At 39.1% G+C, this 24,611-nt stretch overlaps 1 protein-coding gene across 2 annotated transcripts in view; it reads left to right on the forward strand.

Annotated features, from left to right (window-relative positions):
* Window positions 1-24,611, forward strand: part of LOC106082416 (synaptic vesicular amine transporter) — a 112,935-nt gene extending 88,324 nt beyond the window's left edge. For both annotated transcript variants that reach the window (XM_059369546.1, XM_013244913.2), the window contains exons 3-8: window positions 19,672-19,839; window positions 19,970-20,108; window positions 20,173-20,231; window positions 20,321-20,689; window positions 23,701-23,927; window positions 23,987-24,611. In XM_059369546.1, the coding sequence (XP_059225529.1) occupies window positions 19,672-19,839; window positions 19,970-20,108; window positions 20,173-20,231; window positions 20,321-20,689; window positions 23,701-23,927; window positions 23,987-24,406 (1,382 nt within the window). In that variant the 3' untranslated portion in view covers window positions 24,407-24,611. The remainder of the gene's footprint in view (window positions 1-19,671; window positions 19,840-19,969; window positions 20,109-20,172; window positions 20,232-20,320; window positions 20,690-23,700; window positions 23,928-23,986) is intronic.

Raw genomic sequence — 24,611 nt, forward strand, 5'->3', positions numbered from 1 at the left:
TTAGAGACTGGATAAACCATAAGGAACAGGTGGATAAATTGTGTGTCCCATGGTATAAATATAAAGAAGTGGCACAGGGCACGCCACAGGGAGACATTTTATCGCCAATCCTATGGGTGACCAACATGAATGACCTATTACGGATGCTGACTGAGGAGGGATTTGAAACCGTCTGCTACTCAAGCTCCGAACGAGCTATGCAGAAGGGACGAAAGGGTTTTGCATATGGCATATGACTGGGCTAGACCCAGAGGTCTCAATGTTAACCCGGAGAAGACTGAAATCTGCCTGTTCAGGAGGAAGACAAAGGTGGGCTAATTTGACGCGCCACGTTTCGTTAATAAAACGATTTCCATATCTGACAAGGTGAAATACTTAGGAGTAATCTTGGATAGGAAACTTAATTGGAAGTGTCACATTCAGGAGCGTACTGAGAAGGTTCACAGATGTTGGGCACTATGTAGACAGGCCGTAGGTTCGAAATGGGGCCTGATTGCGAGGATAGTCCACTGGCGCTACAGGAGCGTGATTAGACCCATTCTTACTGGCCTATGGCCTGGTCACAGACCTCCGTGAAGACTCAGAGGCCGTCCGAGCTTCCTTCGTTCCTGTTCCGGAGGCTCTTTTTCTTCTTCAGCATTTTTGCAGTGTTATGATCTTCGGGAGATCTGATACTTTTTCCAGCTTCCGTGGAAATGCTTGGAATGTCAGTGCTGTCCCTCCCAGCCAGTACAAACTCCTCTGTCACCTTCGTCGTGCCCCGGATCGCTTTCTCGGTCTGCTTGTGAGCTTAGCAAAGCCATCGCTCACTTCTGCCGTCATCCCGATGCCCTCAACTCTCGATTCGGCTGCGATGACTGTTTCATTGACACCGTTGCTGTCTGAATCTGAGTCGGAAACATTGCCTTTACTTACAGGCTGGGGACGAACTGTGCATCCCTTTGGTTTATCCGTCTCTTCCTCAATAATTAGTCTGACGACTGGTTGTGCGCTTGAACCACTACTCTCCACTACAGGAGCCAAGGCACTCACACCTATAGGAGGTGAGGACAACACGCTACGGTCTGACCCCACCACCGCAGCTGTTGGGTCTTTGGAGTCATTTTCTAGGCTACCCAAAAAAGGCTTTAACATTTTTTCGTAATAGGTAGTACCTATTCCGAGATACGGATATTTTTTTTCTTTCAGGAGCGAAATAAAAACACGTCCGCTCCACTCAACGGCAAAACTTACTTACACTTCAATAGTTTGATGGACTGCTATGGAAAAAAGGTGGCCAAGCAAAAGGTTCAGCGAACGTGTTGTCTTGGCATAGGCGGAGCGATGAGGACCACGTCCACTAGGGTACTGGAGACTATTCCAGACATCCGACCCATTGGCATACAGATTAAGTGTGAGGCAGCCACTGCGATGGGAGAATGGATTGAGGATGGGAGCAGCTCATACCATCGCGGTATAATCGAGCTGACGATAGGAAACCTGGAAGGAAGGGAAGTGGTTTCCGATCAGATACCTGAGATGACACTTGAGGTTGAGTGCGAGGCACTGCTGCCATCGGCACAGTCTTGGATTGACGAAACCCTAGTATTGCCATCTGGAAGATTATGTTACACAGATGGATCAAAGCTAGAGGATAGAGCGGGCCTGAGGGTCTACTTAGAGAACCCAAGGACTGAGATCTGGGTTAGACTGTCGGTCCATAATACGGTCTTGCAGGCAGAGAACCGGGCGATCATGAAATTCAAGAGGTGGTGTGGTTCTAACGCGAGGGCGTCGAGTGTGAACATTTTTGACGACAGTAAAATGGCCATAAGAGCAATAAAAACCAGGACAATAAGGTCACGAACAGTCTTGCAGTGTAAGAAGGAGATTAACGCCTTTTCTGAGGATGGCAAAATCCGCATCGTTTGGGTACCGGGCCTTAAAGGAGTAAAGGGAATTGGAAGGGCAGACGATTTGACGGTGAAGGCCAGAGGACTGCCGTCAATAAACTTGGATAACCCGAAGCCATTCAGGTCGACGCACTCCAAGTTAAGGGCGTGGGCTAGAATGCGCATGCAACATTGTGGAACATCGAAACGGTCGGTAGGACGGTGAAAATCCCATGGGGGAATCCAGATCGTGTGAAGACGAGGCTATTACTGAAAGGAAGTCAGAAGGAGGTCAGTATAGCTATTGGTATCATAACGGGACACTTAGGACTACGAGCTCACTTATGTAAAATCGGTGAGGCAAGTGATAGCATGTGTAGGGCAGGCATACGGGGAAGATTATGAGACGTTGGAGCATTTCCTTTGTCATTACCCGGCTTTTGCGTCTAACTTAGGTGGGGACACAATACCAGACATGAATTAACTTAGAGGAATGGTATTGAAAACAATTAAAGATTTTGTAACTAGCACGGAGGTTAGAGGTTTCTTTATAGTTTTTAGAGCGCACAACAAGCCGATTACTGGCTTAGGTGTGTCATAGCGGCATGGGACATACATCTGCACCCTCTTTTCAACCTAACCTAGGACCATCGACAGGACCTCTTCAATTTGGCTCAGCTCGGACCAGATTCGGATTTATGTGTCATATAGACCGATATCTCGATTTAAAGTCTTGGCCATATAAAAGGCGCATTTATAATCCAATTTCGCTGAAATTTGACACAGTGACATATGTTAGGCTTTTCGATATCCGTATCGTATATGGTACAGATCGGTCTATATGTGGAAGTAGCTACTAAAAAGACCATTATTTTGTTCTACAAAATTGAACAGTGACTTGTAGTTATTAGACCACTCAATGTGTCGAATTTGGTCCAAATCGGACCATATTTCGATATAGCTGCTATGGGGGCATACATTATAAATTTTTCATCGGATTGGGATGAAAGGTAGTTTACATATATACCCGAGGCGGTGGTTATCCTAAGTTCGGCCCGGCTAAACCTAACGCATTTTTACTTGTTTTTCTGAGAAAAACGTTTTTGAAAAATTTTACAAAAACATCTTTTTTTTAGATTTTTTTTTCGTTAGACAAAATTTTCCTGAAATTTTCGAAGAAATGTTCACCAATGTCAATATTTTAATGAAATTTTTCCTTTAAGGCAATATATCTATGAAAGCTGTACTAAAGACGAAGAAATTACATTTTCTCTAAAGATAAAATTTTTATTCTAAAAACAAATTTGCCTTAAGACAAAATTTCCTTGACATTTTCTCTAAATGAAAATTTTGTTTAAGATAACATTTTGTTAAATTTTCTTGAAATTTTCTCTAAAGGCATTTTTTTAATAAAAATGTCATCTTCCTTGTTTTTAGAGAAGTTTTCATGGAAATTTTGTCTTTGGACAAAAATTTTTATGGAAGTCAAAGTCTCTAAAGTCAAATTTTTGAATAAGATTTCTTAAAGCTAACATCCAAAAAATGTTTTCGCTATTTTTCCGCAAATTGGCAAACCCTAATAAAAATATTTGGCATTGCACATAGCGACACCACTTGGTGGTGAAGTTTTTACTAGGCTGGATAACTCACAAATGTTGCCATTACTGAGGTGGGGATATAAACTCAATCAAACATTTTTTTCTCGACAGGATTTGAACCTAAGCTCTCGTAGTGGCCTTCACTAACATTTTTCACTTAAAACAATATCCAAAAAGAAATATTTTGCATATTAGCCAACGAGAACTTGGCTAAAAGTATTCTTTGTCTTTGTTTTATTCAAATGAAAGATGCAAGATTTGGTTTATTTAATTTTAACATTACTGTCACTGTTAACTTTTTTCTATAATTTTTTGTAATTTTTTTATTTTTTCTAATTTGCTAAACTCTACAATGTTCACTTAGATTGTGGCTCAATTCACTGACACCATCCTCATTGGCCATACCAACACCCTTCTTGGGCAACGTGGGCATGAAGATATGCAACTGCTTCCTAGAATCGTGCAAACTGCTGTAGCTATTCACCAGCGAATTGTCTTTGAGGCGTTTTTGTAAATTCGAATTGGTCAAATCGGCCACAGTGTCCAAACGTCGGCGGGCCGATAAGGCATTACCCATCTCCTTCAATTTGCCAATGCGGGAATGTTCTGTATTCAAACGGGAATTTTCGGCACTTTTATACAAGCGAGCCGAGGCCAAAGAGCCGGCCAAGCGTCGTGCGGTACCAGGACTGGCCGATAGGGTGCAGAGATCAATATTTTTGGCAGGACGATTAAAGCGTATGGGCTGTCCCTCTTTATTGAAAATAATGGTGATGTGTTTGACCGCCTCTGCAGCGGCCTTGGCATGGGAACAACCCACCTCGGTCAAAGTGCTAGGGGGATGGGCTTTCGGTTTTGCCACCTTGACTTTGGGTATTGCTGATTTGTTGTGGTTATTATTGCCAGTTTGATTCATTACATTGGTGCTTTTGCATAGGGCCCTGCGCACCGAATCCCTTCTCAGCTTGGTGGTTTTGGTCAATTTCACTTCCATGTCCTTAAATTCGTTGAGAGTTTTCAGAAAATCTTCATTGCCAGCCAAGTCCAACCAGTTAAGAACCCTCTCCGCCAATCTCTCATCGGGGGCCACCAATTTATCGGTGGCCAAATCCTGCAAGGAACTGCGTCTGGAGAAAAAATCACTTAATTCTGAAGCACGACGATTGGGATTGGTCGCACGATTGGCGTTATAGTAGCTGTCATAACTCTGGAACTTGCGGGAAAGCACTGAGGATCTGCGTCTTGGTATTTTACTTGCACTCTTAGATGTACCCAGTTTGAGGGGCTCATGCAAAGTGATTTTGGCAGAATTTATATGGAAGAGATCATCTTCGCTGGCGAATTGCTCTTCGGCCTCGGGAAACTCATAGGAAAAACTATGTTTCAAGCTAGCTGTAGGGGAAAGGAGTTCTCTAAGATTAACAAAAAATGCCGGAAGAGGGTCTCACACTCACCCTTCTCCTTTAGCTGTGTACGATTTAGGGCCGACTTTAATCTCTCCAAGGGTCTTTTGGTCTCGTAGTCCAGCAAAAAGTGTCTCTGTAAGCCAGGTCTTAACTCGGAACCCTCCAACCAAACAGTGCGCACAAACAAAGGCCTACTGGCCGACTCCCATATGGTGGAGGTCTTCATGGCAGAGCTCCCCCACCAGCTCTTCTGCCTCCACAGTTTTTTTTTTAAATGGGCGCCCTTTGCCTTGGTAATCGTAAAATTTTTGAATTATTTAAGCCAAACACACACACTCGACATTTGGCCCGATTTTTAGTTAAGCAGGTCTTAGGCAGTTTCACTGCTATAACCTGCCGGCGTTTGCAGGCTTTTTTAATCCTTTGCCTTCCGGTTGCTCTAATCGTTTGCATATCCCAAATGAGTTTTCCTTTGCATTTAGATGGCACTTGGGAATGCGGGCAGGTTCCGTCTCCTGGCGACCGAAAACAATCAATCGGTAAACAGCCCAAAACAAAGTTTTCATTGTTTGCGGCTCCTCTGGCTTCTGCCTGTGGCGTTTTAGCTCTGTTCGTCTGTTGCTGCTGCAGCCGCTTGGCTGTGGTGAAAAGTGTCTTTTACACGCAAAAGTTGTTAAATTTAACGTGACGCGAGCCTGACACATAGGCGGCGTTGTTTTGACAAAGATATCTTAGGGTAAGGGGACTAGATCTCTGGCAAACAGGTAAGAGTTAGAAAAAGCTCCCCCCCCTTAGCATAGTTTAAACGACGCTAGTGTTATTTTGAATGAAGGCTTGTGTTTTGTATTTGATTTTCTGGCGGTCTACATATCGTGGTCTCTACTTTCCTGCTTCTTTATAACAAAGCAAGACTAGGGAAATCATGCATCCCTAGCCTTGATTTGTTGTAAGGAAGTAGGAGGAGGGAAAGGGGTTTTCGATGTTTTTCTCTCTGTTTTATTAATAATGTATGTCGTCATTAGCATAGCTAAACGATAACATTATGTTCGTTGATCATTGTTATGTTGACAAATCCCGAAAAAAATTGTTCGCTGACATGATATCCAAGTATTTGAATTCATTCTGCCTCCTCCTTCTCCTTAGCCCATAGACACACTAAATTCCTTTTTTGGAGTTTTAAGAACTACTGCTTTGGTGTTTATTACATATGTATGGCATATGTTGCGAAAACATGCTCCCCCCAACTCCATTTAAAAAGAGAATAAGAAAAACATTGACAAACAACAGATGTTGTAACTCCTCGAAAGAGTTATAGCTTCTCAAAGTACGGAACACAGAGGTAAAGTTTAATACAAAAAGGTAATTGATGAGAAACAAGTAAAAGCGTGCTTAGTTCGACGGGACCGAACCGCATTTGTCGAGCTCTTGCCACGGTATCGCTTTTTAGGCAAACAAAGGATAAAAGAAAGGATTGGAACAATATCAAGTTATGGTTCATTTCGGACCATAATTAAACTGAATATTGGAGACCATAGTAGAAGTCATTGTGTAAAATTTCAGCCAAATCTAGTAAGAATTGCGCACTTTAAGGGCTGAAGAAGTAAAATAGGGAGATCGGTTTATAGGGCAGCTGCATTAGGCTATAAACCGATTCGTGCCATTTTCGACACGTATGTTAAAGGTTATAAGAGACGCCGTTGTACAAAATTTCAGCTAAATCGGATAATAATTACGCCCTCTAGTGGCTCAAGAAGTCAAGACCCCAGATCGGTTTATATGGAAGCAAGATCAGGTTATAGACCGATTTGAACCATTCGTAATACAGTTGTTGGAAGTCATAACAAAACACCTCTTGCAAATCTTCAGTCAAATCAAATAAGAATTGTGCCCTCTAGCGGCTCAAGAAGTCAAGACCCCAGATCGGTTTATATGGCAGCTATATCAGGTTATAGACCGATTTAGACCATTCTTAATACAGTTGTTGGAAGTCATAACAAAACACCTCTTGCAAAATTTCAGCCAAATCGAATAAGAATTGTACCCTCTAGCGGCTCAAGAAGTCAAGACCCCAGATCGGTTTATATGGAAGCAATATCAGGTTATGGACCGATTTGAACTATTCTTAGCACAGTTGTTGAAATTCATAACAAAACACCTCATGCAATATTTCGGCCAAATCGGATAATAATTGCGTCCTCTAGAGGCTCAAGAAATCAAAACCCCACATCGGTTTATATGGCAGCTATATCAGGTTATAGACCGATTTGAACCATTCTTAATGCAGTTGTTGGAAGTCATAACAAATCACCTCATGCAAAATTTCAGCCAAATCGAATAAGAATTGTGACCTCTAGCGGCTCAAGAAGTCAAGACCCCAGATCGGTTTATTTGGCAGCTATATCATGTTATGGTCCGATTGGAACTATTCTAAGAACAGTTGTTGAAAGTCATAACAAAATACCTCATGCAAAATTTCAGCCAAATCGGATAATAATTGCGTCCTCTAGTGGCTCAAGAAGTCAAAACCCCAGATCGGTTTATATGACAGCTATATCAGGTTATGGACTGATTTAAACCATACTCAGCACAATTGTTGTAAGTCATAACAAAACACCTCTTGCAAAATTTCAGCCAAATCGAATAAGAGTTGTGCCCTCTAGCGGCTCAAGCAGTCAAGACCCAAGATCGGTTTATATGGCAGCTATATCAAAACATGGACCGATATGGCGCATTTACAATCCCAACCGACCTACACTAATTTGTGCAAAATTTGAAGGGACTAGCTTTACTCCTTGGAAAGCTAGCGTGCTTTCAACAGACAGACGGACGACAGACGAACGGACGACATACGGACGGACGGACCAGACATAAACCAATTAAGGAGCTAGGCATGGAGAACAATTAGGGATTTTGTAAGCGGCACGGAATCCCTGACTTAAATTTTCTTTTTCGAGGCTACTTTTTAGTATTTAGAGCGCACAACAAGCCGATTACTGGCTTAACTGTATTTCCAATGCATCGATAATTTTTTCTAAATGTTTACTTTTTCGATGATTTTGTCAACAATCATTAAAACTATAATTTTGTTAGAATTTACAAATTTTTGTTAATGTTAGCAAAAATTCGTTTTTTTATCGAAAATTTTGTTTAAATTAGATTGCTATCGACAATTTTGTGAAAATGTAAAATGCATCGATTTTTTCTGAAAATGTTTTGTTTTACCGACAATTCTGACAACAACTTTATTATATCGATAATTTTGTTAAAATTTACACATTATTATTAATATTTGCGAAAATCGATTTTTATAGTTATCGATAAACATCGATAGTATAACTGTTGGTAATATGATCTAAAATTAATTGTTATTGATAATTTAAACAAAAAAATTTCTTCATATTGGAATGTAATCATGAATTTTTATAAAAAAGGACATTTATCGAGAAGGTTCGAGGCTACTTTTTAGTATTTAGAGCGCACAACAAGCCGATTACTGGTTTAGGTGTATGTCCATAGTGGCATGGGCATATTAATATCCGCACCCTCTCTTCAACCTAACCTAACCTAGTTTAAATTATATTGTTATCGAGTGTTATGTGAAAATTTGCAATGCATCGATAATTTTTTCAATTTGTTTATTATACCCTCCACCATAGGATGGGGGGTATACTAATTTCGTCATTCTGTTTGTAACTGCTCGAAATATTCGTCTGAGACCCTATAAAGTATATATATTCTTGATTGTCGCGACATTTTATGTCGATCTAGCCATGTCCTTCCGTCTGTCCGTCCGTCTGTCTGTCGAAAGCACGCTAACTTCCAAAGGAGAAAAGCAAGCCGCTTGAAATTTTGCACAAGTACTTTTTACCTACACTAGGGTCGTTGGTATTGTAAATGGGCCATATCGGTCCATGTTTTGATATAGCTGCCATATAAACCGATCTTGGGTCTTGACTTCTTCGGTCTCTAGAGGGCGCAATTCTTATCCAATTGAAATGAAATTTTGCACGACGTGTTTTGTTATGATATCCAACAATTGTGCTGAGTATGGTTAAAATCGGTCTATAACCTGATATAGCTTTCATATAAACCAATCTTGGGTCTTGACTTCTTGAGCCTCTAGAGTGCGCAATTCTTATCTGATTAGAATGAAATTTTGCACGACGTGTTTTGTTGTAATATCCAATAGCTGTGCCAAGTGTGGTTCAAATCGGTTCATAACCTAATATAGCTGCCATATAAACAGATTTGGGATCTTGACTTCTTGAGCCTCTAGAGGTCGCAATTATTATCCGATTTGCCTGTTTTCCGATTTTGTATGACGGATTCTCTTATGACCATCAACATACGTGTTTATTATGGTCTGAATCGGTCTATAGCCCGATACAGCTCCCATATAAATCGATCTCTCTATTTTACTTCTTGAGCCCCCCAAGGGCGCAATTCTTATTCGAATTCGCTGACATTTTCACAGGTCTCCAACATATAATTTAATTAAGAAGAGATGCCGGGAAAAGAACTCGACAAATGCGAATCTTATATACCCTCCATGGTGGAGGGTATATAAGATTCGGCCCGGCCGAACTTGTTTTTTTGATAATTTTGTCAACAATCATTATACCGAAAATTTTGCTGAAATTTTCAAAATTGTGGTTAATATTAGCGAAAATCGTTTTTTATCGAAAATTTTGTTTAAACTAGATTGTTATCGATTATTTTGTGAACATTTAAAATGCATCGATTTTTTTCTGAAAATGTTTTTTTACAGACAATTCTGCCAACAACTTTATTAAATCGATTATTTTGCGAATATCGATTTTATCGATATTTTTTTTAATATTCGAAATTTATGGATAAAATGTTGAATTTTATTGATAGTATGGTCTGAATTTGATTATTATTAGTAGTTATCAATAAACATCGATAGTATAACCATCTATAATATGATCTAAAACTGATTGTTATTGATAATAGAAAGAAAAATTCTCCAAATTACAATGTTATCAAAAATTTTTATAAAGAAAGTATATTTATCGCAAAGTTTGTCAATATTTTATCGGTAATTTTGTCATAATTAAATTTTTTTTTATATATCGATAATTTTGTAAAAATTTTTTGTGCAATCAATCATTATATCGATAGTTTTGCTAAAATTTACCAAATTGTGGTTAATATTAGCGAAAATCGTTTTTTATCGAAAATTTTGTTTAAACTAGATTGTTATCGATAATTTAGTGAACATTAAAAATGCATCGATTATTTTCCGGATAAGTTTTTTTAACGATAATTTTGCTAACAACTTTATTAAATCGATCATTTTGTTAAAATTTACGTATTATAGTTAATATTTGCGAAAATCGATTTTTGTCGATATATTTTTTAATATTCGAAATTTATCGATAACTTTTTAAAATTTTGAATTTTAAAGAAAGTATGGTCTAAATTTGATTCTTATTAGTAGTTATCGATAAACATCGATAGTATTATTATCGAAAATATGATCAAAAACTGATTGTTATTGATAACAGATAGAAAAAATCCTCCAAATTAGAATTTAAACAAGAATTTTTGTAAAGAAAGTATATTTATCGAAAAGTTTGTTAATAGTTTATCGATAATCAAGAATTTTTGTAAAGAAAGTATATTTATCGAAAAATTTGTTAATATTTTATCGTTAGTTTTCTCATAATTAAATTTCTTCTACATATCGATAATTTTGTAAATATTGTTTATGCCCTACACCACCACTGTGGTACAGGGCATTGTTACTTAGTGCTGGAGGCCACAGTAGCGCAGGGTAGCGTGTAATACTATAACCCTTTATTATTATACAACAATGCAGTACAAATTACATGTTATGGTCTGTTATCGCCTAATATCGATAACTGACCAGCATAACTTTGCACTGAAATTTTATCCAATACGTAGGACTTGCACTGGAAATTGTGAAATTAAACACGACTATATTTCATAGCAACCGTATAGCCTTTACAAAAAACTCTCAAATTTATCATTGAATTAAACACCTGGACGTATGATTGATTTAATATTCAAATTTATACCAATAATACGCTCCATGTGACTATGTATATTGCATATTTAATTGCCTTACAATTCATAATTTCTCTTGCCTTCATGTATTCCCCAATCCTTTAACCACTATTAAGTTTTACAAGCAATTCAATCAAAGTCATTATCATAGACCCACTTCAATAAAATCTCTATGCAATACAAACAACAAACATTCCCCTTTAATGCAAAACTTAAACAAAGGCTCCTTAGAGGCTCTCATACAAATTACCAACATTATGACATGGAAATAATTACACTTTGGAGAGTTACAAGGACTACTAGGAAAGCATGGCATGGCCATGGCAGAAAACCACAAAACACCAAACCACAATGCCCATCTAAAACACAATACAAGCTGGCGGTATATGAAAGACCCCCTATCCTCTCATGGCTTGAGGCCTAACACCATAAGCCTAATAAAACCATTTCCGTTTGCCATACACCAAAAAGGATAAATGTCTAAATACGGCCACAATATTGTGGCCGTATAACAATTATGAAGTAGTATTTAGTCGCAGCCAGAGTGCCACAAAAGTATGCCACAGACATGCAATAACAACACCAACACCAGTTACCACATTGCAACGTTATTTTAAAGCAATGCATTGGCATTGCAAGTGTTAAATGCGGAAGGTATTCTGTTGGCATGTATATGGGTGTGTGTAAGTGTTTGGTAGCTGTGGTCGTTGTAAATATTTACTGTCGGTGTGTTGACTGTCGGCTGCCAGCTATTGGTTTAATGTGGCAGCAACACAACAAACCGAACCACCAAAGCACTTTAAACTTTGTTTTTTGAGTTTCTAGCTCAGAAATTGAATTTTACCAACAATGTTAACATGATAACTTAACTTCGCAACTCGAAGCTTTTGAGCATAAGATAATGGTAAAGTGATTGAGTCCTGGGTGGAGAAAAAATAGCAACATATGTAGTCACTTGAGAAGTGGCACACTCGCTAAGGATTTAGGGAAATTGAGTTTAGTGGATTTTTTTTTTCTTTTGATTTAGGAGGCAAAATTGCATTTCGGGTAAAAGGATTCAAATACAAATAATTTGCAACGGAAGAAAATATAAAGAAATTTGTAAGATGCAAAAATGAAAAGAAAAAACAAAACAATAAACACCCATTTGCTTTTTTATCATCTTCTGAAGAGATTTTGTAGTACAAAATATTGGTCTTTTTGTTAGCCATATCCAAATATAGACCGATCTGAACCATATACGACACGGATGTTGAAAAGCCTAACATAAGTCACTGTGTCAAATTTCAGCAAAATCAGTTTATAAATGTGCCTTTTATGGGGCCAAGGCTTTAAATCGAGAGATCGGTCTATATGGCAGCTATATCCAAATCAGAACCGATCTGGGCCAAATTGAAGAGGGATATTGACTATCCTAACACAACTCACTGTCCCAAATTTCGGCGAACTCGAACATTAAATGCGCCTTTTATAGGGCCAAGACTATAAATCGAGAGATCGGTCTATATGGCAGCTATAGCCAAATCTGAACTGATCTTGACCAAATTGCCGAACTGATCTTGACCAAATTGCCGGGTTTACCTTAAATCACTGTCCCAAAGTTTGGCAAAATCTGACAAAAATGCGCACTCTATGAGCCCAAGACCTTAAATCAAGAGATCGATCTATATGGCAGCTAAATCCAAATCTGAACCGATCTGGGCCAAATTGAAGAAGAATGTTAATGGGCCTAACACAACTCACTGTCCCAAATTTCGGCGACATCGGACATAAAATGCGCCATTTGTGGGCTCAAAACCTTCAATCGAGATATCGGTCTATATGGCAGCTATATCCAAATCTAAACCGATCTGGGCCAAATCGACGAGGGATGTCGAAGGGCCTAACACAACTCACTGTCCCAAGTTTAAGCGAAATCGGACAATAAATGCGCCTTTTATGGGACCAAAACCTTAAATCAAGAGATCGGTCTATATGGCAGCTATATCCTATATCCAACTCTGCACCGATCTGCGCCAATAAAAGAAGGGTGTCGACTGGCCTAACACAACTCAATGTCCCAAATTTCAGCAAAATCGACTAACGAATATGGCTTTTAAGGGCCCAAGACCCTAAATCGGCAGATCGGTCTATATAGGGGGCTATATCAATATATAGTCCGATATAGCCCATTTTCGAACCAACCTGCCTATTTACAAACAAGTAAAAGCGTGCTAAGTTCGGCCGGGCCAAATCTTACATACCCTCCACCATGGATCGCATTTGCCGAGTTCTTCTCCCGGCATCTCTGGCAGCTATATCAGGTTATGGACCGATTTAAACTATACTTGGCACAGTTGTTGGATATCATAACAAAACACGTCGGGCGAAATTTCATTCCAATCGGATAATAATTGCGCACTCTAGAGGCTCAAGAAGTCAAGACCCCTGATCGGTTTATATGGCAGCTATATCAGGTTATGGACCGATTTGAACCATACTTGGCAAAGTTGTTGAAAATCATAACAAAACACGTGGTACAAAATTTCTTTCCAATCGGATAAAAATTGCGCACTCTAAAGGCTCAACAAGTCAAGACCCAAGATCGGTCTGTATGACAGCTATATCCAAATCTAAACCGATCTTGACCAAATTGCCGAAGTATGGCTAGGGGTTTAACTTAACTCACTGTCCCAAAGTTTGGCAAAATCTAACAAAAATGCGCCCTTTATGCGCTCAAGACCTTAAATCAAGAGATCCGTTTATATGGCAGCTATATCCAAATCTGAACCGATGTGAGCCAAATTGAAGAGGGATGTCGAAGGGCCTAACGCAACTAACTGTCTCAAATAAGGGCGAAATCGGACAATAAATGCGCCTTTTATAGGCTCATAAGCTTCACTCGAGAGATCGGTCTATATGGCAGCTATATCCAAATCTGGACCGTTCTGAGCCATCTTCAAGAAGGATATTGAGGGGCCTAACACAACCCACTGTCCCAAATTTCAGCCAAGTCGGATAATAAATGTGGCTTTTATGGGCCTTAGGACCTATATCGGCGGATCTGTCTAGATGGGGGCTATATCAAGAAATAGTCCTATATAGCCCATTTTCGAACTTAACCGGCTTATGGGCAAAACAAGAATCTGTGCTTCAGTTTCAGCTCAATACCTCTATTTTTAAAGACTGTAGCGTGATTTCAACAGACAGACGGACGGACGTGGCTAGATCGTCTTCGATTTTTACGCTGATCAAGAATAAATATACTTTTTAGGGTCGGAAATGGATATTTCGATGTATTGCAAACGGAATCACAAAATGAATATTAAATGGTTTTTAATATTCAAAATCACAAAATTGGATATGAGCTTCATACATAATATTCTTGTTAAAATCGACAATCTAAGAAATAATCGAGAAAAAAATCGAATAGGCAGTATAACTTTTCATCATACAGGAGCGCCATCTACTGGAGAGAGAAAATTAAATTAAAACTAAATAAAAAATATAAAAAAAAACATAAAAAAATTAAATAATAAAATAAGAATTTTGAAGATAAAAAATTAATAATTTTACAAAATTTTACTGAAATGTCAAACAGTTTGTGAAGTTTAACAATCTACAATTATTTTCTTATTCCCCTGCTACCGATAACAGAGGATTTTTTTTTTTCAAAATCTTCACTTCCATTCTTGTTGCAATGACTCCATTAACTCCTTGTTTTGAAAGTAATTAAAAGTGAAGTAAATATTTTAATTGTCTACACATTTTGCCTTGCAACCTCAACAAGTTGTTGCTGGTAATGCAATTAATTTTAAATGGAAATCACTTTGCATGCTGCCGTGCTCAACCGGATGTCGGATATGGTGACAACAAACTCTAAACATTATGCAAAAGCCTAACTATGTATGTGTTGAGCGATGGCAAACAAGTGCGTAGAAATGGTTATTAAGACAAGAGGGGCTTATCGCACAGTGCACAGTGATTCCATATGGAAATAATTCTAAAACTTTTGAACGAATAGAGATATCTACACGAAACTTAGAAAATGTTGAGGTTTTTTTCAATGAGTTTGTAAGCAATTTAAAATTATACCTGCTCGAGGCGACCAATTTACAAGTCCCATGGATCAGCCCTTAGACCTACCAAATTCTACATACCTATTGAAAAAACACCTCAACGTTGGCTATGGTAAGTTTCATGTTGATATCATTAATCGTCCAAAAGTTCTAGAATTATTTCCAAGATTTGTCAATTTGGAAACACTGTGCAATGCCTGGTTATAACTCCTGCAATAGAGGCCAGTTAACTCTTATCAAAAGCCAGCAGCTCCTTTATTCTCCTTCGGTCGTCTGTAGGCCTTAGTGGTTTGGAAGTCAGGCCATGTCACGGACTCTGCACTGGCCAGCTTCTCTACTTTGTTCGGCGCTATGTAATACTTATGCGTTAACAGTTATCCATATCATGTGATATAAGTTATCGATACCATACGATAACAGGCTATAACAGTTATCGACATACCACCATAACATTAATTGATATTAAGCGATAAAATTAATCGATATCATGCAACAACATTAATCGATTAGTACTCGTACTCTACTTCTAAATACATTTAATTTAAGTCTCATATTTGACATGTTTTATTTCCGCTCTGGATGAATTTTCAGTGCAAAGTTGTAATCGATATCACCTATGATTAGATACAATTTCAATACAAGTTGTTGAAAATTCTAATCGATGTCATGCGATAACAGATATCGACAAAATGCGATAGTGCATAATTACCGATAGTATGCTATTTGATAGATGTCCTTTAAACATTTTATCGATATTATTTTATAAGAGTTATCTATGCTATGCGATAGCAGTTATCGAGATCTTTAGATAACAGTTATCAATACCACGCAATGAATCGAGAAAGAGAAGTTGGGATCGATGATAACAGTCATCGATTTCGATATCATGTGACAATAATTATAGTATCATTATTGATTTTATTTGGAATGAATTAAAGATATCATGCGATACTTAATATCGATATTATAAGATGTGAAAACAGTTATCCATACGATAACAGTTTTCGATATCAAGGTATTACAATAATGGATATTATTCGCTATTCGACCACGCACCTTGAATAAACTTCCAATTCAAATTGTGAAAAATTGCCAGGCGATAAAAGATATCAACAGCATGCGATATGAGATAATAACCGATACCATGACATTTACTCGACAGATTTACATTTAAAGTTTTAATCGATATTATGTGAAAACATTTATCAATATTATGCGAAAGCAGTTATGATGTTGTAACCACATTTTTATGTGGAGGTGGCGATTCTCGTCAAGCTCCTGTAGGTGAGCAAGCTCGTTCCGACCCAAAGGACCGATCGCCGCAGGAACAGGCCTTTGGTTATTTAAAGACCCCAATAACCCGCCTTGGAGTATCGAGCATCATAGGCACTCAGTATTTGAGCAAGTGCCGGTGCCACCCAGCCTCTCACTGAGACTCTCCGCTCAATACCACTGATTGTCAGCGACTACCGTTGCAGCTACTTCTTAGAGCATTCCACTATCCGAAACCTGTGAACGTGCCCCGTTGCTCGCAGCTTAGCTTATCGTGACAACAATCAAACCCACACAGATCGGACCTCAAAGTTTCAGGTGCAACAAATATCCCGTGCCGGTAAAGCAGTTATCGATCCCATGCGGTGACTTGAGAGATTTCCAGTGTTGGCGTTGGTACCAGGCGAGATTAGTTATCGATATAATAAAATAAAAATTTTCTATATCATGTGGAAATAATTTTAGATTAAGTATCGTGTGATAACAGTAATTGTTAACATGTGACCATAATTATAGATATCATGCAATACCAAATATCGATATCATGGGATGTAAATGATGGATTTCCAGTACAACGATCTTATCGACATGATGTGATCGTTTTGGATATATGCAACTATTGTAAACATTTTCAGCAAAAAATTGCTATCGATATTATACTAATTACTGTAAAGATTTTCAGGGCAAAGCTATTATCCACATCACGCAGTAAAAGCTATCATGTGAAAACCGTTATTCATATTTTACGATAACTGTTTTCGATATCACGCGATAACAATTATAGAAGTTAATCGATATTCGCACCTAGAATCCAATGACTGAAGTAAAATTTCAATGCAAATTGCGAAAAACTGTTAACGATATCATGCGATAACAGATATCGACAATATAAGATAATACATAGTTACCGATTCCATTCTATTTACTCGATGGTTTTCCTCTAAAAGTTCTTATCGCTATTATGGGATAACTGTTATCTATATTTTGCAATGGTAGTTATCGATATAATGCAATAACAGTTATGAATGCCATGCGATAACTCTAGAAATTTTCAACGCATAGTTAGCATCGATATCAAACGATAACAATAATTATAGATATTATCGATAGCAATTATCGATTGAATGTGACAATAATTATAGATACCAATTATCTTTTTTTATTTAGTTGTTAATAATCAACAGATACCAATTATCGATATCATATGGTGTACAAGATAGATTTTTATTGCAAAGTTATTATCGATATCATGTGATTATTATGGATATTATGACGGCTATTGCAAATATTTCCTTTACAAAGTTGCTATCGATATAATGAAATAACAGTTATCGATATTATGCAAATTATGTCATCCGATAAAAATTGACGATTGCATATGGCCATTGTAATAGAAACCATGCAAAATACATTTCCAATGTTATCGATAGCATGTGATCGTTATGGAAAAAATGCAAGCAATTATGCAAATTTCCAATAAATAATTGCTATCAATATAATAAAAAAAAAGATATATATCTATATAAAAGCACAAAGTAGCTATCGATGTAATGAAATAATAGTTATCGATATTATGCAAATTAATGTACAGATTTGCAGAATAAACGATGTTTTCAATATCATGCAGTAAAAGCTATCAATATCATATTAAAACAGTTATTCATACTTTGCGATAACAGTTTTCGATAACAAGTGTGGTCAATTATGGATGCTATACGCTAATCGCTATTCGACCACGCATCTTGAATCCAAAGTCCCCATAAATCCTGAGTTTCGAATGCAATAAGCTCCATTCCTAAAGGCCACCGTAGCGTAGAGTGTAGCATATCCGCCTATGACGCTTAACGGTTGAGTTCGAATCCTTGCGAGAACATCAGAAAAATACAGGCGACATTTGTGAGGTACTGTACCATTTGGTATGGCAGCCATATAAAAACTACTCCCTAAAGGTGTCGCACTGCGGTACGCTGTTCGGACTCGGCTATGAAAAGTAGCTCCCTTATCATTGAGCTAAAACATGAATCGGACATCACTCATTGATATGTGAGAATTTTTCCCCTGTATCTTAATGGCATGTTAATAAGAAAATTTGCATTTGCAGAAGGTTAGTTTAGGTTGAATGGGTTGCCCACCAAAGGTGAGTTCACTCGCAGGCCAGTTGGGCCCATTGTGGTACCCTAGAGAGAGAAAGGGAAGAAAAAGAAAATGTGAGACATCGTACTAGAGGTTATACAAAAAAAAGTAAAATACAGGAGGAGTGGAGAAACCCGAGCGGGGGGTGAAGAACCGCCCATCCCTAGGCAAGCACGGATCTGCGTACGCCGGAGTTTGTGGCACCCCCCTATCGGAACCATCCTGTTCCCCTAACAAACCTCAGGAGAGATACTATAGATACGTTTGCAAGTTCACCCAGATCACTGGAGAAACGGCTCCCCACAAAGGAGAGCCTCCGTCTCTGTAGACTCGGACAGGAACACAGCAAGTGCTCAATAGTCTCCTCCTTATCCTCATCGAGGCAACACCTACAGAAGTCATTGTGCGGTATCCCCATGCGCGCCGCCATGCGGCCAATGACGCAGTATCCGGTTATGACCCCTGTCAAAGTACTCATCGCAGAAAGCTTTCGTGACACAAATCTCTGCCTGAAAGACCATACTCGTCCGGCAGTCTCAGAAACATTCCGATATTGATAGACTCAGACCAGACCCGCCTACAAGTCTAAGACCTTTCTCATTTATATAAACCAGAATGGATCTGTAGCCATACTAGCCCATTAGGATGTCCAGTTTCCACAGCCTGAGCACAACCTTGGTGGCAAAGTTCTGAATAAGGACCTCACTAGGCTGCATAAGCAGCAACTCTTTATCAGCATTAGTGTTAATCCCAACGCTAGTGATTGCGACGCAGGCCAATCTATGGGGATAAAGAACCATATCAAGCTTGACCTTTAAATCCTTACCAGCCATGGCAGGGCAATTTGAAGGGATTCCTGAACTAGTGCCGATGCCATTCGGTCTGGCCGATTTAAATGGCTGGAAAGTGGAAATCGCCTACATTACACCACTTACAGAAAGGAGACGGAGACTTATCACAAAGCTAAAGCTATCCACTTAAATACTTTCTGAGTTTTTGACTTGAAAGGAACTTTTTTCACAATTTTTCAATTTTTTTAAAACTTTTTAATTTTTTTAAAATTTTCCTTAATTTTTTTAGATTCCCTCTAACTTACCACGCTTCTGACAAATATTTTCTACTATGCAGCCATTTCCATTCAATTTAAAAGCCAATTGTTATAAAGAGTTGTTGTTTAATATTCCCAAAACCTCTTGGAAAAATAACTTAATTGCCGCAATTTGTTTTTCATGTTTTGCACGTTACCTTATTCGTGTTGCTTCCTTTTTTTTGCTACTTGCAGTTCCTATTATACCTGAGTTCCTGTACGACATACGCCATCCAGACGCTCCTTTGGACAGCTTTCCTCGCACTCCGCTAAGTATTTATGTGCCACCCACACCGACGCCAGGACCATGCAGCAAGGATGGCGACGACCAAGTCCTTGAGATCTCAACATTAAGTCCAGAGGGTAAGTATTTAATAGACAATTAACAGCCCGTAAATTGGAGACTCCTTTTAGAAAGGAGTAGCGAAAAAAGCGCTTTTATTCCCTGCCAAGAAGTGTGATGATTTTAAATGGCTTTTTTAATATGATTTAGAAAATGAAACTCTATATCGTGGCCTGGAAGAGAGACACAATGAATTGGTGGGCGAAACAGTGGAAGTGGGTTTGCTGTTTGCCTCCAAGGCCTTTGTGCAGCTGTTGGTTAATCCAATTGTGGGGCCTCTGACTCATAGGTGAGTAAGCAAGAATTAAAAAAAAAAGATTTTTAATAAAAAATTCTCAAATGTTTCCCTCTAGAATTGGTTATAGCATACCCATGTTTGCTGGTTTTGTCATTATGTTTGTATCGACCTTAAGTAAGTCCTTGCCAAACCAAAACGCAACACTGCTACTCTTTTTAAATTTGTTTTAAACTCTTTTTCGTGTCTCCCCTTTTCTTTCTTAGTCTTTGCCTTTGGCCGTTCCTATTTGGTTCTCTTTATAGCTCGCGCTCTTCAAGGCATTGGATCTTCTTGCAGTTCTGTTTCCGGCATGGGCATGTTGGCCGATCGTTTCACCGATGACAAAGAACGTGGCAATGCCATGGGTGTTGCCTTGGGCGGTTTAGCTTTGGGGGTCCTCATTGGTCCTCCCTTTGGTGGCATTATGTATGAATTTGTTGGCAAATCTGCTCCTTTCTTGGTTTTATCTGTCTTGGCTTTGGGCGATGGTTTGCTGCAGTTGTTTATGTTGCAACCTTCCATTGAGAAGGCGGAAACGGAACCTCCCACCCTGAAGGCTTTGATATCGGATCCATACATTTTAATAGCAGCGGGTAAGTGGTTATTTTTATTAGAAAAATAATTAAAAATATCAACACAAATCGAAATTCACGATGAAATGGAAATTTTGGCAAAATTTCTAAGGAAAAAGAAAAGTTGACAAAATCTTATGAAGGGGGCTAAAGCGGGCATGTCTATATAGACATGAGCTTTAACATAGCCCCACAAAGAATAGTCTAACGGCGTTAAATCGTACCATTTAGGCGGCCATGTGACCGGTCTCGAACGTAAAACTGAATGTTCACAGAACTCGCCTCTCAATAAGTCCATTGTTAAGCGTGCTGTGTGGCATGTGGCACCATCTTGTTGAAACCAAATGTCATGCAAGTCAAGCTCTTGCATTTTGGCAAAAAAAAGATGGATATCATCTCACGATAGGGCTCACCATTCACAGTTACGATACAATTCGCATCATCATTGAAGAAGTACGGTCCAATGATGCCACCTGCCCATAAACCGCGCCAAACTGCGACTTTTTCCGGATGCATTGGTAACTCCTACAATGCAAACGTAACTCCTACAATGCAGACTCAAAAACGACTGAACCGATTACCTTAAAAATTTTCACAGATTGTGTAGGTTGATCTGGAAGGAAACATATGCTTTATAATTTTTCGATATCGGAAGGAAAGCGCACCCTCCTCCCTACCCCAAAAACACCAGCCAAAATCAAAAGTGGACCGATGGGAACAATATGGGTATCAAATGAAAGGTATTGAGGAGTAGAATACGAATATGGTATTAAAATATGAGTCTAAGTACCCAGCGGGCGCCCCAACCCCAAAAATCCCTAAACAAAAATATTGCACGTTCATGTCATTATGGGACTTAAATGATAGGTATTCGGGAGTAGATTAGAATATGTCATATAAAATTAGGTTCAAGTAATGGTAGATCGGGTGTAATGGTAGGTTGGGAGTTGAGCACGAATTTGATAACTATTTTAAGGGTAACGTGCCCGCCCCAGGCCCCAAAACACCCTCCAAACGGTTCACGTTTAGCGACCATTGCAATATGGGACTCACGGAGACACCGCAATCTTGGAATAATGACGTGGATCGAAGGTTTATGATTACGGAATTTATGGTGAAGGAATCTTTGAGAAGCTTCAAACTATTTAAGTAACCCGGAAAGAGGCAGACTTTCTGGAGCCTCAACAGGCAAATATTTTCACAGCGTGCGTAGGAATTGCAAATACTCCGAAAGCCTGACAGGAGGCAAGGGTGGTGTTTATACCCAAGTTTGGCAAGGCAAGTTATGCGACACCAAAGGCCTACAGACCCATAAGCCTTAAGTCCTTTCTACTCAAAACCATGGAACGTATTGTGGACACTGTGATAAAGGGTAGGACATCCAACGAAAATGTTCACCCTGGCGGTATGCATTGACATCGAGGGGGCTTTTACAATGTGCAGACCGACACACTGATCCAATCCTTAGACCAGTACCGGGTGGACCGGGTCCTTAGAGACTGGATAAACCATATGCTAAGGAAGAGGTAGATAAATTGTGTGTTCCATGACATAAATATCAGAGAAAAAGTGGCACAAGGTGCGACACAGGGGGGCATTTCATCGCCACTCCTATGGGCGACAGCCATAAATGACCTATTACGGATGCTGACTGAGGAGGGATTTGAATCCGTCTGCTACACAGACGATGTTATAATACTTCTAAGGGAAAAAGATCCGAACGAGCTATGCAGAAGGGTCGAAAGGGTCTTGCATATGGCATATGACTGGGCTAGACCCAGAAGTCTCAATGTTAACCCAGAGAAGACTGAAATATGCCTGTTCACGAGAAAGACGAAGGTGGGCGAATTTAACGCACCCCCTTTCCTCAATAAGACGATTTTGATATCTGACAAGGTCAAATACCTAGGTGTGATCTTGAACAGGAAACTAAATTGGAAGTGTCACATTCAGGGGCGTACTGAGAAGGCACACATATGTTGGACACTATATATACGGGCTCGAAAGGGGGCCTGTGTACGAAGATAGTCCACTGGCTCTACAGGAGCGTGATTAGACCAATACCAGTAATTTGGTGGAATGCATTGGAGAAAAAGTCCAACATAAGGACCATACAACAGGTTCAGAGAACATGTTGTCCTGGCATAGGTGGAGTGATGAGGACCATGCCCACTAGGATTACAGATCAAGGGTTACAGATCAAGGGTGAGGGCGATCACGGAATGCGGTGTGGTGCTAACGTGAGAACGTCGAGTTTGAGCTTCTTTACGGACAGTAAAATTGCCAAAAGGGCAATAACAACCAGGACGGTAAGGTCACGAACAGTCTTGCAATGTAAGAAGGAGATTAACGCCTTCTCCGAGGATGGCAAAATCCGCATCGAGACCTTGGAGCATTTCCTTTGTCATTGCCCGGCTTTCGCGTCAAACAGATACCGGCACTTAGGTAGGGACACAATACCAGATATGAACCAAACTTTGGGGGAGTGGTATTGAAAACAATTAAGGATTTTGTGAGTAGCACGGAATTCCTAACTTAAAATTTTCTTTTTAGAGGTTACTTTATAGTTTTTTAGAGCGCACAACAAGCCGTTTAAATGGCTTAGGTGTATGTCCATAGTGGAATGGGCTACCTAACTAGCTAGTCAACCTAACCTAGCATATCTGCCTATGACACTGAACGCCTGGGTTCAAATCCCGGCGTGAACATCAGAAAAAATTTCAGCGGTGGTTATCCCCTTACTAATGGCTGGCTACGTTTGTGAGGTAACCCGCCATATTAAATCTTCTCTACCAAGTGGTGTTGCTATGCGGCATGCCGTTCGGACTCGGCATAAAAAAGGCCCCTTATCATTGATGTGAGAGAAACATGAAATTTTAGCAAAATTTCCATAGAAATAAAAAATTTAACAAAATTTCCCTAGAAATAAAAACTTTGATAAAATTTTCCAAGAAAATTTCTCTAGCATTTAAAATTTCAAAAAATTTTTACTTAATTATAAACTTTCATTCTTATTATTTGTTTTCTTAAAGGCTCCATTACCTTTGCCAATATGGGCATTGCCATGTTGGAACCCTCTTTGCCCCTCTGGATGTTGGACAACATGGGCTCAAGTCGCTGGGAACAAGGTGTTGCATTTTTACCTGCATCCATCAGTTACTTAATTGGCACCAATCTATTTGGCCCTTTGGGTCATAAGATTGGTAGATGGTTTGCTGCCTGTTTGGGTTTGATCATCATTGGTGGTTGTTTGATAATGGTAAGGCACTTGGCTTCAACAAAGTTATCCCCTTCATTTTATTATCTATGTTTCCTTAGATTCCCATGGCTACCTCCATAACTCATCTGATTATACCCAATGCCGGTTTGGGCTTTGCCATTGGCATGGTGGACTCTTCGATGATGCCTGAATTGGGTTATTTGGTGGATATTCGCCATTCAGCGGTCTATGGCAGCGTTTATGCTTTGGGTGATGTGGCCTTCTGTTTGGGTTTTGCTGTGGGTCCTGCCCTTAGCGGTACCCTGGTCAAGACCATCGGTTTCGAATGGATGTTGTTTGGCATTGCGATTTTATGCTTCCTGTATGCCCCATTGCTGACACTGCTCAAGAATCCACCCACACGTGAAGAGAAGAAGGTGGGTGTTGAAGAGGTGGTAACCACTGTACAAGCTAATAGTCCTGCCATTATGAATGAGGGTGTAACCAATACAGCTTTCATTGAAAGTGAAAGACTGTGATAACTGAGGATTTTATTTGAAGTTTGAGTTATTTTTTAAGTTTTTTTTTTTTAAAGCAAGTATTTTTAAGCTTTAAGTAAATGATATAATATTTTGTATTATTTTTTTTCAGTTTTTTCTTAAGTTTTTATAGAAAGCTAAGCTTTTAATCTTTATTTGATGTATGAATTTTTTGTTTTGAAAATAAATGCTTTTAAAATATGTT

This window comes from Stomoxys calcitrans, chromosome 5 (genome assembly GCF_963082655.1).
Source record: "Stomoxys calcitrans chromosome 5, idStoCalc2.1, whole genome shotgun sequence".
Classification (NCBI taxonomy): domain Eukaryota; kingdom Metazoa; phylum Arthropoda; class Insecta; order Diptera; family Muscidae; genus Stomoxys; species Stomoxys calcitrans.